Source organism: Grus americana, chromosome 1, assembly GCF_028858705.1.
Source record: "Grus americana isolate bGruAme1 chromosome 1, bGruAme1.mat, whole genome shotgun sequence".
Taxonomy (NCBI): Eukaryota; Metazoa; Chordata; class Aves; order Gruiformes; family Gruidae; genus Grus; species Grus americana.
Window position 1 is genome coordinate 34,396,065 of NC_072852.1, and position 17,056 is coordinate 34,413,120.

The 17,056-nt window shown below is 44.7% G+C and overlaps 1 protein-coding gene across 1 annotated transcript; it reads right to left on the reverse strand.

The window, feature by feature from the left end:
• Positions 1-1,092: 1,092 nt before the first annotated feature.
• On the reverse strand, positions 1,093-5,776 carry ARRDC5 (arrestin domain containing 5). The gene is made up of 3 exons (XM_054811296.1): positions 5,584-5,776; positions 1,365-1,492; positions 1,093-1,308 (listed from the first exon to the last, which is right to left on the reverse strand). Exons 1-3 carry the CDS (start codon positions 5,774-5,776, stop codon positions 1,093-1,095), a joined length of 537 nt encoding a protein of 178 aa, XP_054667271.1.
• Positions 5,777-17,056: the final 11,280 nt, after the last annotated feature.

Below are 17,056 nucleotides of genomic sequence, written 5' to 3' on the forward strand. Positions count from 1 at the left end.
GGGGGTGAATGGTGGTTTCTTGGTCCTATAAGGGCTGCTGGGTACAGGAACAGGGGTAAGGAAGGTGGCCCGGGGGCACCCACTGGGCTTCAGCTTATCTTCCCCAGTCCTCACCACCCTTCCCGTGGAACAAAACGTGGACACGCAGTGGGGTGGGATGGGAGGTGCTGCTCATGTGTGGGTGTGAGCTGAGGCCACGGCTGTGCAGGAAGGTGAGTCCCGCCAGATGACTGCCATGAGATCCCTGCTGTGGGATTGAGGTTGTGCCAAGGGGCGACGGAGCCCATCTGCCCTGCATGTGTTAAATGTTAAAATCCTATACACCCTTCTAACCCCAAAACCTTCTGGTCACCCATACTGACACACACACGCATGTGTAGTTGCAGCGTGGGGTACACACACATCATGTCCCCGGGACTGGCTGCTTCGCCAGCCTGCCCCAGTCCCTCTGCTTAGCAGAATGACCGCCTGCGGTCTCAGCCTCCCCCAGCATCACACCACCCACCAGCTCGCTGAGGGTGTGCTCTGCATGGAGCTGTTTTCCCACGGACAGGAGCATGGCCATCCTCTGGACCTGCAAAGTGTCCCCTCTCTGCCTAGGCCACTGCTGAGTCTCCTGCTCCTCCTTATCCAGTTACCAGGAGTCAGTTTAACAGAATTATGGGCTCCCCTTATGTCCCTTCCTGACCTTGGGCTTTGGCTAGCTTTGCTACTCTTGCTTTGGGAATCAGTGGCGCATCTCCTCCTGTGAAAGCATAGGGCTAGTGTGTGTGGATTTTGCAGAAAAATCTTTTATTTCATGGATCTGCTGGCAATTGCTCCTGGGTCAGTCTCAGAAATGTCTCTGTGAAGGCTCACCCCATTTGAGATGTCACCTTCATTTTCATGCAGAGTCATAACGCTCTGCTCCACAGAGAAATGCTCCAGTGTGGCTGCTATGATGATGCCGTGCTGAAAACGGTGGATGTGGTACAAGGAAGGTCAGGGGTGCCTACCAGCTCATACCTGAATGCCAAGATTTTATTTTCCATGACAGTGCTGGTGACAGGCATGGGTTTTGGCGGAAACAGTGCACTGATAACTCTCATGGCTTCAAAGGAGGCCATGTCTGTCCAGCACTCCAACCTTGTCACTTCGCTCTTCCAAAGAGCATTTTTCTCCCCTGCTGCTGAAGCCGCTATACAGGACAATGCTGTGTACAGCAAAAAAGACCTTTCTAACACACTTGCATGTCCTCTTGGCAATATCTGTCATGAAGACAATAGTTTCATATAGCTTTTTCCTCTTACTGTGTCTTTCATGTGTCTTCTGTGGTCACCAGCAGTTCCTTGCAACAGTAAACATCTCTCCTCTTTAGCTAAGACAATTTTGCAGCTGCAGCAAGTCCACTGAATAAAGCAGGACATGCAGCCAGTTTTTCTGGTGAATGTGGAGGGACTACGTGGAGGAAAGCTGAAGTCAAAGTTGTGGACCCCAGAATCCAACCAGCCATCTGAAAGCCAAACAACACGCTGCTATCAGAAGCCTTTTAAACATTTAGGATGTTTGTACCTTACAGAAACCTTGATGTTTCTCCCAGAATCCAAGGTGTCCTTACCATCTGGCATTGCCCCCAAAGTGCCATAAAGGCATGGTATGGGCTGGACTGTGCATCAGCTCTGCAGTTCAGCTGCTGGATGTATGGACCCCTACCAGTTGGCAGACTTGAAAACGGCTGATCTGCCTCATTTTGACACAAGGTCAGCAAACCTGCAGCTCCTCACAAACTTTTTAGGATTTTCACTTATCAAAATGGAGTGCCGCAGACTTTTAACTTTCCAAATAAGCACTTATAGTCATTTGGGAGTAAAGCAGTGTAATAACTCTCATTCTTCTTTTATCATTGTCTACAACACCTGTGCATACGACCTGAAACTTTTGTTTCACCTGTGCAAAAGATCCCATTCACACACACACACACAAAAAAAAAAAAAAAAAAAAATTGACGCCTTCTTTGCGCTATTATGAGACAGGAAAATTATGACCCGTTCCTTCAAATGTCTGCTTTTGTGTCACTTCCTCTTAACCAAAATCAATTTTGCGTGGGTGAGGTCCCACTGCCTGTAATGAAAAACTATCCCACCTATGCAAGGGTAAGTTTGGCCTCTTCTGGCCAGATAAGATCAGCTCTTGACTCTTTTCTTCACCCAAGACCTATTTCTTTTAAAAACATGTATCTGCTGGCAGTTTATCATCCAGACTGAAACTTTCCTTCCTCCTAGTAGCTCATGCCAAAACTTCACTTTGAGCAGCAATATTAAAGAATGTGAGACTGCTAGGATTTTGTCCCGCTGACTACATCCTTTTGCAGATGAATTCAACAATGCCTTGAGTTTTAATAATCAAAACTGGATATTCTTGTTGGCAGAAGAGCCTGGATATTGTTTCCTTACAGTATGGGAGATTTACTGGCTGGCATAACAGCATTTTCAGTCAATCAGAGTTGTAACTCTGAAGGAAAAAAGTGCCTAAAACAATATGAAAGGGAGAAAACTAAAATTCATCAGCCTCTTAGACAACTGCAATATATGAAAGTTGTGTTCTCTATTCTGACAGTTTGTAGAAACCTAATATTCCTAGGGCCTTATCTCACACGATGTTGTCTTTAAGTTATTTTAGCAATAGAAGGTAGGAGGAAGGAGTTTGAACTTTGAGCAGATCTGCAATTTAACCTTGAAAGAAATCAGTGTTCCCCTCCTAGAATGATTTGCAGTTGGGCCCTGGTGTGAGCGGTCTCTTTTGCAGACCCAGCATGGTGTGGGGGTTTACTGAAAGAGTTCAAACGTCTCAGTCCCTGCTGCAAGTACGGCCTGAGAGCCTGGCTTTGTGTGCAGGGCCGAAGTAGGACCCGTGGTGCAAAAAAGGCTTGCAGATACTTATTTAATTCTATGCACAGCTTTAATCCCACTTTCTCTCTGTTTTGCACCACTTCTAAAGAGACTTCTTTGAATTGTGCCGACTCGCTAAGCTGTGCTTAACTTTCCACACAGACCCTCGAACTCAAAAGGACGGTGGCTTTAAAGAATGTCCCTGAATTCACCCTCAAAGTGAAGGTGCTCCAAAAACCTTATTCCTCTGAAACCATGCAACAGAATTAATTCCACTGTAGAAAGTTTCCCAGCAGCTGCTGGGGTGGTAGGGTGCTCCCAAGAGTTGGCTCCCTGGAGGCACCTGGGGATACCACACGCTTGGTGTTCAGCAGAACCTGGGAACTTCAGTCACACTGGAAGATTTAAGTCAATTCCAAGTAATTTAATGTGTTACCTAATCAAAAATAGTTCCATCTTGTATTTCCCAGCAAGGGAGATGATGGCTGTGGCTGTGGGGAAAGTGCAAAGAGGCTGCTGGTAGGAGTGACTTGAGGGGTCACCTTTCTACAAAGGACAGAAGTGATTTCCTGGGGTGTGACCGATGGAGTACAGCAGTGCTTAAAGAGCTTCAAACTGGCCTTAGTGTTGTGAGCTCCTTGACTTGGAGGGGGGTTCTGCTGGTGATGAGGGTGGCTATCCCTGGTAGCACTGCAACTCATCTTTCTCTTTTCTGAGCCTAATTATCCTAGAGCTGTTAACAGTCATATTCGATGACTGCCAGGAGTCAGTTCCTCCAGCAGTCTTTATCTCACAGAGAGACAATATTGAGTTTCTTGTGTGGTGGCAGGGCTTACCAGGGTTAGAAAGAAATATGTCAGCAGGCACCTGGATCCATGTATATACACTTCTTACACAGACATCAGATGTGACCCAAGTAGGGCATGTGGTAAGATCAAATAGTAGATAGTAACATGCTATCAAGAGCATATTAGCAGCTGAGTGTCAAAAGCTGACACAGGCAGCAATCTGTTCAAACACACATTTCGTGTATGCCAACAGCAGTGGGGGGCACAGGGTATGCGGGGTAAGAAGGGTCGGGTCCATATCTTCTTTCATGTTTTAAAATGGCTTTCTTGGACTTATTAGAGCACTTCTACAGAGATGTAATCAATGCTGGAAAAGGAGGAAGAAGACAGTTACAGTTGTAAAAATCTGTTATTGAACTGTACTGCATTAGCACGTCTTGATGGATGTAAGTGTTCAGCTCTTTTGAAAACAGGAATATATGTGTAGATGGCACTATACAGATTTAAGTGTGTCTTTAAGCAACACCAATTTGAACTTTAGCCAAGAAGATCCAGAACTGACGTGCTCTGCAAGTACTTGTTCTTATAATGGCAAAAATAATTTTTCCAGCACTCAGCCTTTTGCCCTCTTTTCTTTCAGGGCTGTAACATCTGGTAGCCTACAGGAAGCATCAGCATGCTGCAGTACATCAAGGCTAAGACTCTAATGCATGTGCAAGGGGAAAATGACCTTTGGATGAGGTAGAGCCTTCAAGTCTGGGATGAAATGAAGCATGACCACTGCAGGTCGTAGCTCAAAAGCATAGTTTCCACACATTGGCACAGTGTAACTTCAGTACTAAACTAATCTAGGGTAGCGACCACCTAGGATCTGTAGACTAAATTTTCAGGATTCACAACAGACCCTAAGAAAGAGGAGCTGAGAAAGGGGAGTGCACCTCCTAGGAGGCTTTCATTTGCTTTAAGCATCCCCTGGAATAATTCACTGGTCTGCAAAGAAAAGTGACTTTGGTGGTCATTACATCCCACTGACTTTACTCTTTTTAATAGATTTGTACATTTTAATAGCTCTGCATTTATGTGTGTGCATGTTGGGGTGTATAATATCTGAAGGGAAGGTGCAAAGAAGATGGAGCCAGGCTCTTTTCAGTGATGGGACAAGAGGCAAGTTGCCCTGAGAGGTTGTGGAGTCTTATTCCTTTGAGAAATTCAAAAGCCATCTGGATATGGTCTTGTGCAACCACCTCTAGGTGACCCTGCTTGAGCAGGAGTTTTGGACCAGATAACCTCCAGAGATCCTTTCCAACCTCAACCATTCTGTGATTCTGTGATTCAGTGAAATAATCACACTTTTGCACGTGTTTTCAGTGTATGCCTCATATTTTTGTCTCCCAGTAAAGATACAGCAGTAACTCTAATAATGCTTTTACTATAGTTGCAAATATAACAAAGTCTGTATATCCCATGGATACTTGCTGGCACATAATTCAACAAGAACACTGAAGGCAAGCATTTTAGATGACCAAAGAAGACTTCAGTGATGTGCTTGTGACTAAAAGTTTCCTACCTGCTGCTAGACAGGTTGTGATAGATCTCTGCACAGCAAACGTTCACTTCACAGATACAGCCGCCGACCCTTGGGGAACTGCTCACACTCTCAAATACTGCTTTCTATACAACACTACTCATTGTCGCGAAGCCCCGGTTCCCATATGATGTAGTGAAAAGGAGTGTGCCATGGGACAGAAGGAGAGCATATGGGTGTTGGCAAAAGGAAGACTTCCTCCCCATTGAAAAAGATCTGAGCCCAGCTTCCCTAGCCCAATGCCAAGATGCTGTTCAATTAACCAGTGCCTCATTCCAGAGTTTTACCCTCTATGTGGAAATTCTTAGCTTTCAGTACACAGCCTGGTTGGTGCAAGCCATACTCCTATTGTAGCCCAGTTCAGGATTATCCTCCTCCAGCCACCTCAGGAAGCCTCTTCCCATGAGCTCCACCACCACAACAGGGTCCACCAGGGTACTCCTGAGGTTCAGAACTGGTTGGCCGTCTATGCTGGAGCCAGTCAAAGGCACCTCAATCTCAGACAGCACCAGGTTAATTGCTCTCACTGTCAACATGAGGGAAGAGCGGGAGCTGGGTGCTGGGTGCTACTGGGGTCCGAAGGTTGCATTGCAAGGTCATCTTCTCCACCCCCACCCCATGACACCATAGTTTGTGAGGTCATGGCATGGGGGATGGGCAAGGAGGGTGCCCCACAGGGAGAGATCTCAGCTCTCCAAGCTATGCCAGAAAGGATCGGAACCATCCATCTGATTATTAGCAGCCCCTAACTGATTGGCAAACATTCCCCTACACATTTAGGAATGGTATCAGCAACGCAGCAGATAAACCACAATTCAAGACACCAAAAAAATGTTGATAAACACCCAGAAATTTCTAAGCGCATTTTCCATGAGTAACCCCCAAAACTTTTAAGCATGCACACACACACATATGCATGGTTAGGTGCATCCTCCTCCTCTGGGGTGCTGGTTGCACAATTCATGCATGTCTCCTTGAGGAGACATGGGCGCTCTATGTGCACCCTACCCACTAATCTATCCACTGGTGAGAACACACCCCACAAACCCCACACACACCATGGTGTTACACCCGTCAGTGTCAGCATGCTGGCTGCACACAGACTGCTCGCACCATCTCGCAGTGGCAGCTTTGGCTTTGGTGGCTGTCTTTTCCCTCACCCCACTCCTGGGTCTCGTCTCCGGTCACAACTGCTCACACTTCCTTGAGATTTCTTTCGAGGCTGATTGTTTCTACTCTCATAAATCTGGTAATCCCCGTCTACTGTTTAATTCAGCTGATGGCTGTCTCAGGTAAACTTCACCATTCCTACTTTCCTCACGGTATTACCAGTTTTGGGCCACCAACTTTCCAGAGGGCACAGTTTTGTGTATTGTGTTCACACCCACTGTACACACACACCTCACTACCACTTTAGCCACTGCTATCTGGGCATGCTACCAAGAGGGAGCTGTGCAAACCTCCCCGCAGCAAACTACTAGCAGTGGGTAGTAGTTGATGTAGCTGACGTTGCCAGCATAAGCAGTGGCCAGAAGACTACAGCAAATGCCAGTGAGATCTGAGGACAGCAGAGCAGGCGAGTGGCCACCACACCACCCCTCTGGGCAGCAAGGTCCTGCAGGTCTGACCAAAGCCAGCGGGCTCTTGGTCACCAATGCAGGATGACTGGCAAGATTTTATTGTAATGTAGGAGGCTTTGGTGAAAATGGCTAAAGGCAAGGGACGGAGATGAAGCTCAGCCCATTTTGTCTCCTGAACTCCCCTTTGTCGTATCAGAGCAATTCCAGCTAGCTGGAGCTGCTGCAACTCAATTATAATATTAAGGGGAAAGATATATTCCTTCCAAAAACCACCTCAAAACACTGTAAGGCTGATCTGAGGTAGACCTCAGATGCTGTTGGACACTTGGACTGAATGTGTATGCCATGCTCTGACCCACATAGATGTGGGAAAGGAAGAAAAAGGATGCAGCATGGGAGATCAGAAAGACATCTTCAGCCAGGGGAGCAGGGGTGAAGACAGCTACAGCAAAGGCTGCAGCAAGGATCCTGTCTATGGCTGATGCCAGCAGACATCTGTGAGCCACTGATAAGTTGTGAGCCCAGAGTGAAAGCACTGGCACCTGCTCTGCAGAACCCAATTCCAGAGGCAATGTTCTCAGCTGCAGGTTGAGGATGAGGGTACATGCTGAGAAATGCTGAAAATTAACTGATCAAGACCGCCAACAGTTTAGGAAACAAGTCACAGCAGCATGTTGAACTTTAAGCTTTCCTCCTCCATACTAATTAGTCACTTGTTCCAAAGCTGTCAAGACTCTCCCTCACAGCCTCTGTACCCCATCCTTGCTTACAGTGTTTTCAGGTGTTTCTTTTTTAAGGAAAAAAAAAGCAGTGAATTAACATGCTGACTGCAAACTGTCACTCAGTCTCATTTCTTGGCTGCTGCATCTCGTTCTCTGAGCCTGTGCTTGCCTTGTCTTGTTAAAAAATAAACTCTTTGGGAAAAGAACTGTTTAATGCCCTGGGTTGTAGTGAGAAGGAACAGTTTCTCAACTGGGCACAGAATTACCAATAACAAAAATATCCTTTTTCTTACTTATGCTTGGCAGTTTGCAGCAGTCATCGCCTTGTGCACACGTTGTGTGGTTATGGGTGGAAAAAATAGCTTATAGCTACTTGCATGAGTGATGATATAGCGTCAAGTAAAAAAATTATAATTAGTGATAATATATGAATTGAATGCTAGATTCCCATGGTTTGGTGCTCAGGCAGATTTATGTTTTACAAAAATAGAGTATAGCTCTGATCTCTATGCTGCCACTACACCAAACCAATATTTCATCTCAATCTGTACATCCCCTGAGAATTTTAAGTGCAATCTGAGCATGCAATCAGCCAGAAAAAGAGGGAGCATTGCTTTTAAGTCATGGTTTGTGCTTCTTCCTTAACTCCAATTTCTGTCTTGAAGTTAAACCACCTAAAAGTGAGTTGTGCAAATGTTGTTTCTTTGTACCTTGTGAAGACTCTGACAAAATTATTTTTAAATTTCCTTTCCAGAAGAACAGTACAGTATAATTTTAACAAAAGTGAGCTTGAAAAGGTACAGTAGGGAACATTATATTCTGTCTTTGCCTATGCTGATGTGTGGTGTCATTGATTTTTGAGCTTTCAATTAACATCAGCCAAAACAGAACCTGTCATCCAAATCGGCTACACTTCAGAAGTTACAAATGAAAGGAAAATGGATCCATACCTCATTATATTTAATTTTGCAAACCAAAACCTGGCTTCCATAGCTTCCTCTTGTTCATTTAAGAAGCTCTATGCAGTCCCACTATGTTTCATCATTTTGTCCAGGCATCAGGGAAGACTGTGGCATTGTTTGCTCCTGGTTTCAGGTCTTTGAGACACACATGAACATTGCCTTAGGTTTGAGCCTCCTGGTTTCAGTTTAAAATTTTGAACCTGAAAACTCAAGGGGAAATGAAGGACCAAGCTCTTTAGCTTAAAGTGTTGCACTGTGATAACACACATTGGTGCAGGGTTGTGTCGACAAGCCCCCAGAGTAGCCAAAGTCAGCCCAGAGGGGGCTGCTGAGACTCTGGGTCTGCACAAGGACTGGCTTCCCCAGACACCTCGAGGTCTGAAGGAACCGAGTATGGCAAAGCAGAGGGAAGACCTAGGCTGAGCTTTTGGGCTCATCACAGAACTTGGACTGGGTTGCACTTTAAGAGGATTCAATATAAAACTGTCGCACAGATCTCGTTTGTATTCTGCCGCTTTCCACCCGTATATGAAGGACCTGCATTTGCACACAAATTCCCTTTGTGAGTTGAGCTGCCTGTGTAGCTCTCCTGATGGTGACATGTGGAAAATGGAGTACCTGCATTTGAATTTTAAATTTCTTGTATTACAGGGGAATTAGGCCGTACTGATAGTGCTTTAGATGCATTAAATGCTAGCACTAGCTTTCTCGAAGCCAGCTTCACAACCACCTTATAGGCAGTGACATAGCTATGAAGAAACTGTCGTGGAGGACTCTTCATACACTCAGCCCCTGTTACTACAGAGCTTTTACAAGACAGCAGGAATCGGGCAAATGAACGCAGTTTCTTTTTGCCAAGCAGCAGCTCTCTATGGAAAAAATAATGTGTAATAAGCACTGTGAGTGGGATGGCCAACCAGAGCTAAATGGATAATTCTTATTTGGCATTCCCATACAATGAGTGATTCACTTGGCAATCACAAGGTCCAATTATCTTTTAATACTCTTTTTTGGATGCGATTATGATATATTGTACATACAAGTAGAAAATCAATGCTTTCACTAATAATGTTTTTAATTTTATTAGTGAGTGCATTGCAAAATATAACTTTTTTCATCTCTCATCTAACTTTGAAGATTTTTTTTTATACCAGTATTAGTATTCTCCCTAATCCTGGTATTAAAATTTACCTGTTATTTTAATGTGGTCCATGACATCCACAAAGGAGAAAAACACACCATTTCTACTGCCAGTTGATTCTCCACCAACTTGTTCTGCAATAGATATAAAGAGCTGTGCCATACACCCATACAGGGAAACTAATTTTCATCAGAGGGTATGGAAGTGCAGTAGCTAGGGTTTTGTAAGCCAAAATCTCATGACACTTTTTTTTGTGAGAATCAGCGTAAGTCAGGCTGACCGTAAATTCAGAACACCTCCTTTATTCCTTGGCTAATCTCAACATTTAGTGAGGACATACAAAAGTAAGAACCACTTTAAGAATTTATAACTGTACTTGGCAAGTGAGGGGGAGGTAAGAAACACAGCAGAGCCAGCAAGACTTTAAAGCTCTACCATGATAGATCTTACCTGGAGAAAGTACTGCAAAGCTGTCAATAGCTGCTTGTAAACAGTAGAGCTTGAAATAGGGAAAACATGTTTTTTCCCTGTCAGAATGGCACAAAGCCTTGGCTGAAGCCCTTGCCTGGCCTATCCATCTGGCTGATGTGAGAAATGAGATATCGATTTTTCTTATACCATACGATCAGAAACTTAGAGGAGCCACAAAGCTAGTAAACAACACACAGTTTATTACACTCTAAGTGAGACGTTGGAAAACTTTTGCAACACACATCTTTCTATTTACCAAATGCAACTTAATTAACATTATTAACCAAAGAAATATAGAACGCGCTGCTAGATTTGCTTATGGTGAGAACTGATGTAGCTAGGAACTTGCTTACATGCTGCAGCTTTCCATGTTACAGATGATTCGTTCACTAAAAGGAAATAATTCCTTTGTTAAAAATGAGCTGTAAGTCTGCAATTTTTCAGAAAACACAGTTGCTGCTCATTTCAAGCAAATGTGTGCATCCAAATCCATTCTGTATCGTTGGAATTATCAATCTAAGCACCCAGAATGATCTCTTATCTAGAAAATAGTACACAAAAGAAAATCATAGTGGAAAACTTCATACATTGTAATTAAGAAATTACAAGTAAAAGTCAAGAGTATCTGTAGGTACTTGCAAGAAATTAAGATTTCAATATGCAACAATGTAAGATATTTCATTCTTTCTGGTCAATCACTCACCTACAAAAGCCAAAATAGAGAAGTCTGAACATCCAGAAACATTAATGGGAATGAGAAAGACATGCTGCTGGCTACAATATTTGTCATCAGTAGCAAATTTGCATTATTTTATGCCTGCTAAAGAGACACAATAGGTTCAAAACTTTCTTAATAAGCAAAAAAAAAGTCCCAGAGGGCTGCAGTATCCCACAGGAGGTCTTTTAATGATAGACCAGCACTCAAATCCTAAGCATCTGTTCTGCTGACTGCCAGTACTTTAAATAGCCACTCAGCCTGTCTGCATTTAAATAAGCAAGTGGATAAATAGGCCTATTTCGATTTCAGAAAGCGTTACCAATGAGATGGACAAAACACCAGCGGGACGGCCACAGCGAAAGGCACAAGCCCAGGAGGATCTGCGTGCCCCAGGCCCGCAGACCTTGTCCATCTCACACGCTGCAGACTGTGAGCGGCTTTGTTCAGAGCACAGAGGAGAACGTGGTGCTGTTCCTGACAAGCGGCTTTCTGGGGTTCGTTTCAAAGCAAGCCAGGTCAGAAGTGGGAACATTCCTCAATATTCCCCCCAAAAGTGAAGAGAAGCACAGAGTGAACCTGACTCCATAATAACAATAATGAGAGGAGATAAAACAAGCAAAACCCAAGCCCAGCAATTAACATAACCCTCATAACGAAAGCACAAGGAACAAGCCTGATCATCTCTACAGGTATCTAATGTGAGAAAAACTTAAAAGACAGAGTCTAACCCCTGACAAGCACTCAGCTGAACCTGTGCAGTGTGTACAACCCTCTTCTCTGTGCCCCAGAGATTTTTGGTCAGGGTTATGTACCCCATTCTGGGGCCCGTGCTGCCTGACCAGGGTCTGTGGGTACCTCCTGGGCACAACATGCACAGAGCTTCCTTCCCCTGCGGGGTTCACTGTCCCTTCAACCCTGTGCCTTTTTGTGCTGGACCCCGCAATTGGGTTGTCTGTTTCAGAGGTAGGTCCTCCCACCAAAGCCAAGGAGGAGTAAGGACTTCGCCAGAAAAAGGGGGAAAGAGCTGCTCTGATTTGTACCTGAAATACTGTGTCCAAAACACTTGTTGCATTGATTAATAGCCTTTTCATCCTGTTTTGCTGTTCAGGAAAGTATAACTGTTTAGCTACAACCTGTTCTGTCCTGGAAAGCTTCACAGGACCTGATATGCTCTTCATTCTACTGAAGCATTTCCATTCTGCTTTAAATATTCATTACCTCAGTGAGAAGTACATAACAATGGCTTCTCTGGCTAATTTTCAGTACCATTCCTTGTCAATACAGAGTTTATAAAACTGACTTCCAATAAAAGCTCTCTGCTCCAGAATTGCCTATGGGAGATAGCGGTGATAACCTTGGGAGGACATACTACTGAAAGTCCCTCTGAGCCAACAGTCATCCAGCCTGCTCTTGGATACAGGATGGTAGGAAGAGTTGGGTTACATGAAAAATGCTGCACACACACACCCAAAGGACACCACAGCTTGAGGAATCCCAACTACCCCCTGCTCTGCTCCTCCTGGGGCCTCACGGGAGCCCCCAGCCCATGAAAGGCTCATCCCCACAGCCCTGAAGGCACTATGGCAGGGGGGACCCCTATGCCCCAGTAAGGAAGAGGAGCTTCTGCCCATGCCAGGGCTTTCCCAGCCCCATGGACTGAGGGACACCCAGCACCAGGAGTCAGTGGGGAGGCTTTCTGGGTCACCCCACAGACTGGGGGCACTGCCTGGGGTACGGGGCTCCCCCATAGGGTGCAGGGAAGAGTATTCAAATCATAGAAACATAGAATCATAGAATGGTTTGGGTTGAAAAGGACCTTTAAATGTCATCTAGTCCAACCTCCCTGCCATGGGTGGGGACACCCTCCACTATACCAGGTTGCCCAAAGGCCTTGAACACTTCCAGGGAGGGGGCATTCGCATCTTCTCTGGACAAACTGTTCCAGTGCCTCACTGCCCTCATAGTAAAGAATGTTTTTCCTAGTAGCTAATCTAAATCGACCCTCCTTCAGTTTAAAGCCATTACCCCTTGTCCTGTCACTACATTCCTTTTTAAACAGTTTGTACAGTGTTTCTGTAGGTCCCCTTTAGGTATTGGAAGGTCTCCCCGGAGCCTTCTCTTTTCCAGGCTGAACAACCCCAACTCTCTCAGCCTGTCCTCATAGGAGAGGTGCTCCAGCCCTCTGATCAGCTTCGTGGCCCTCCTCTGGACTCGCTTCAACAGGTCTATGTGGGGACTGCACAGGACTTATTGTGGGAAGGGAAGGGAAGGGAAGGGAAGGGAAGGGAAGGGAAGGGAAGGGAAGGGAAGGGAAGGGAAGGGAAGGGAAGGGAAGGGAAGGGAAGGGAAGGGAAGGGAAGGGAAGGGAAGGGAAGGGAAGGGAAGGGAAGGGAAGGGAAGGGAAGGGAAGGGAAGGGAAGGATCACCTCATGGTTTGAGGTAGAATAAGGGTAGGAAACAGAGGGAGAAGGGGAGAAAAGGAGCCAGTCCTGCTGGTGCTGGTGCAGATGTCTATCTGGCCACGCTTGTTCCTGACCAGTGCTGTTCGTCCCAGCTTCTCACCAAACTCCATTTTCAGTGATTTACCCAGGTACAAGGCACTCTGGGCTGTGTGCATGTGTGTATGGGTGAGACTGAGTGCCAGGGGTGGACCAGGGGTGGGAGTCCCATGTGCTCGTGGTGCCAACATGGGGCTTGTTGCATGCACTGCCAGTGCATGGCCTTGGCCAGCATCAAGCTGGACCAGCTGGCAAGTGGGACATGTGGCCTGGGGGGCAAGGGGCGATGTCTCTGGAAGTGGGGCACCTGGAAGCATGGTCCAGGGGCAGGGAGCTGTGGCAGGCTCCCCCCCTCTCAGGCTGCTGGATTTAGCAAACCTCTAACAGGGAGGACTAACTCCAACCCTTGCTTTTGAGAGCTGAGCAAAGACATTTTCCAAGCACATAGATCAGGTCAGACATAACTGATAAGATGTTTGTTCTGGCTCCCACCAAAGCTTCAGCAGGAGCTAGGTGCTGAGCTGTCTCGCACATCTAGTTTGACACAAGCTAAGCCCAGTCTATTTTTTTGGATGTATGCACATGTGTGCATGTGTCTCACCTGTACACCCAAACAGCATATTAAAAAATATATCAAGACAGTGTAGTTTCACATGAACACTTCAAATAATGTAAAGAAAGCCAAATGTCTTACACCCGTCATGCTTTGTGATCCAATGAAGGCAAGCCAGGAAGATTTCTCGCTATTTAGGGAGTCTGTATTGCCCAGCCTGGTGTTGCCCACTTCTAATGATTTGTGATGCTGTTTTTTTCTCTTTTAGCTTTCAGATTCAGGCCTAGAAGTGTATTTGTTCAACTAGGTTTGGGGTCATAAATAATTGAAATGCACTAAGAAGTGGTAGTTTTGGTTGGCTGATTTATATAGTGAGGAGAGTAAAGTGCTTGTGACCTTCTGGCTCTATCTTTGACAAGCATATAATTGGGAGACAAGAAAGAGACTCAGAAGCATGCCACTACATGGAAAACCAGCCACTTTTGCTTATGAAGACATGAGGTTTTTCTCATTCACACAATGCGTAGTCTATATAGTCGTCTTTTAACAGCCCTATTGGTTTTTCCAGACATGCTGGACATTCCTCAGTGTCTTGTTTGGTTAGGTTTTGGTATTAGCAGTCAGAGAATACGAAAGCAATGCAAACCTAATGAGTGAAATCATTGTGCGTATTGTGCAGGAATCTCAGCAGATAAACCCCAGGAACACAGAAAAGCGAGAGCAGGGAAAGGAGAAAGGAGGAGGAAAAATGCCCAAGCTTACCCTTTGATTTGTTTTTCTGTCCCATAATGGCCTTCAAAGAAAGGTGAGAAGTCCTTCATCTAGAAGCGAAGGGAATAAATTCCTCTGGTTTAAATCTGGTGCAGAATCAGCTCCCTTCCTGGTCACTTCTGCTGCCTGTGTGAGTTTATGCATTCTGCAGGGTTCACTGGCTTCGATTCTTCCCTGTCAACGTCAAACACTTGTGATCAGAAAGAGAGGAGTAGGTTACTTACCTTTCTGTTATCACCTAAACATGAGAGGGACTCTACTGTACCATAATACAAGCCACTACAATGCTACTGTTTCTGCTCATCTGCACTGATCTAATGCTTTCAAACGGTTTATTATTTATGGAGGCAATTTTAGGTCTAGTATAAAATATGTTGCTCTTTTTGACAAATCAAACTACAGTATATTAAGCATGAATTGTATGAAATTTTTTATATTGTTAGCTCTTGATGCATATGAGAAAATGCACTTTGCATTAGTCCTTGCAGCCCATAGTGTCAATTTTTTAGTAATGCTTCCCTTGTAATTCTGTATTTGCTTCTAGTGTAGATGGGGAGTAAAACGGGAGCTCTCCAGTGACTATTATGACATTTTTGAGTTTTCATGGATGTTAACAAAAGACTGTGCGGTCCAGTGAATAAAAGCTACTTAGTAAGTTAAAAATGACACTGAGAATATATCCCATGTGGATAATTTTTTTTTTTATTAAAAGTCATTCATTAAATGCTTGTTATTTTCCTGTAAGACAATATTTCCAAAAAAGATTTAGCAGTCCATAAATGAAATGGGCAAGTTCATGATCAGCTGTCATTCTGTTATTTGATTAGCTCTAAATCTGTGTGGGTTGTGAGTGCTGACAACCTGCTATCACTGGGCCTTTGGTCTGTAGCATTCAGCTTTCCATCTCCGAAGAGGCATTCACTAAAGGACATTTGAAAGACCAAGCCACAGGGCTTGGGGGCACACTGATGGTGGGTCCTTCTTCTCGCCCACCCCACGCCTTGCAGTAACTGGACATCCAGGAATGCAAGTGTCCTGGGCAAAACAGAGACCAAGCTAAAGACAGCACGGCTAGGCTCAAGGCTGCAGCACTCAGCTAGGAGGTTAGATGGTTTTTTTTAAATCAGACTGAAAAAGAAGCATGGGGAAAAGGTGGGGATGGGACCAGAAGGGTGCGGGGGGTAACGGCTGGGCACTTGCTTCCTGGGCAAGTGAAGAAGTAAGAAAAGAAGGGACTTAGACTCCAGGGTCCAGAAGAGCACTGAGACATGCCACTGCAACGCAGCTCAGCTGAGCACACCTTTTATTTAGGCAAGAAATTCTAGCTTGTCCCAAGGAGCCTTTGAAATCAAGCATTTACCTGATTCATTACTCCTCTCTGAAAATTTACAGTGTTGAAGCAAATATTTCAGCAAAATAATTCTCACGTTCTGTTCATTTCTTCAGGCTAAACATTTTCTGATATATACCTTACAAATTCAGACCGTGATAAATGGCGCTCTTTAAAGACAGGTTTTGGTTTGGCATATTATGTCATCATCATGCAACGTCAAAAACATTGCCAGTTCTAACAATACACATGATCCAGTGAGCTTCTATATCTATTATTAAATACATAGAAAAAATGTTTGCTGTTTTAATGGGATACATATGTAAAACTATAGCATAGGCCAAGCATGAAAGAAATACAGATTTGTGGAACTGCTGCTGTGCAGAACTAAAGGTGAAAGTGATTAAAAAGAAGAAATTGTATTCAGAGTTAAAAAGCAGTTTTGTCCCAGAATGATTATAAATGAGCTTTCCACCACTTCAGGGTTTATGGGTTTTTTTCTGGATTTGAAGCTATTATTCTGACCATAAAGGAAGGAAGGAAATTATACACAGTCGTACAAATAGGATCAAAAATTTGTTCCATTTGAACTTTAGCCTATGAACTAAAATAGGATGCGGATTAGCTCAGGCTGCAAATCTGAGCAGAGTTCGGAAATGTCAGCTATGTTAATGAGCAAGCAGACATTTATCAGGGAACTACTGCAAAAGTAATCTTCTTGCTAAGCCATTGAAGATACGCCAACAGGTTGCACATGTAATTGGGGGCACCACAGCGCACAGTTGCACAGACCAGACCCCTCTTTTCACAGCCATGGTGTTTCAGTCACGTGTCTGCAAGTCTTTCTAGTTCTTTGTGTCTGTAATTTTTTGCATCACTGCCCCTAATTGTGCATGCTTTGAAAAGCTGCCCTGTATCGAAGGGATCCTTTCCTTTGCGACACTTCAAGGGACGCAGCCAGGGCCTGCCTGACGTTACCAACCCCCAGCTGGCTCTTGGAAACTGAGCAGCTTTAAAACAGATTTGACTTCTTTTCTTTTTTGCCTCAGACAAACACAATAGACTAACTT

What these genes read in the sequence shown, in the direction of transcription:
- ARRDC5 (XM_054811296.1), bottom strand. Translation starts at nt 5,776, where the DNA reads ATGTTGACAGTGAGAGCAATTAACCTGGTGCTGTCTGAGATTGAGGTG. An exon ending in TGAACTGGGCTACAATAGGA is followed by an intron (nt 1,493 to 5,583) that starts GTATGGCTTGCA and finishes TTTGGCTTTCAG; the next exon opens with ATGGCTGGTTGGATTCTGGG. An exon ending in CTTGCTGCAGCTGCAAAATT is followed by an intron (nt 1,309 to 1,364) that starts GTCTTAGCTAAA and finishes TGGTGACCACAG; the next exon opens with AAGACACATGAAAGACACAG.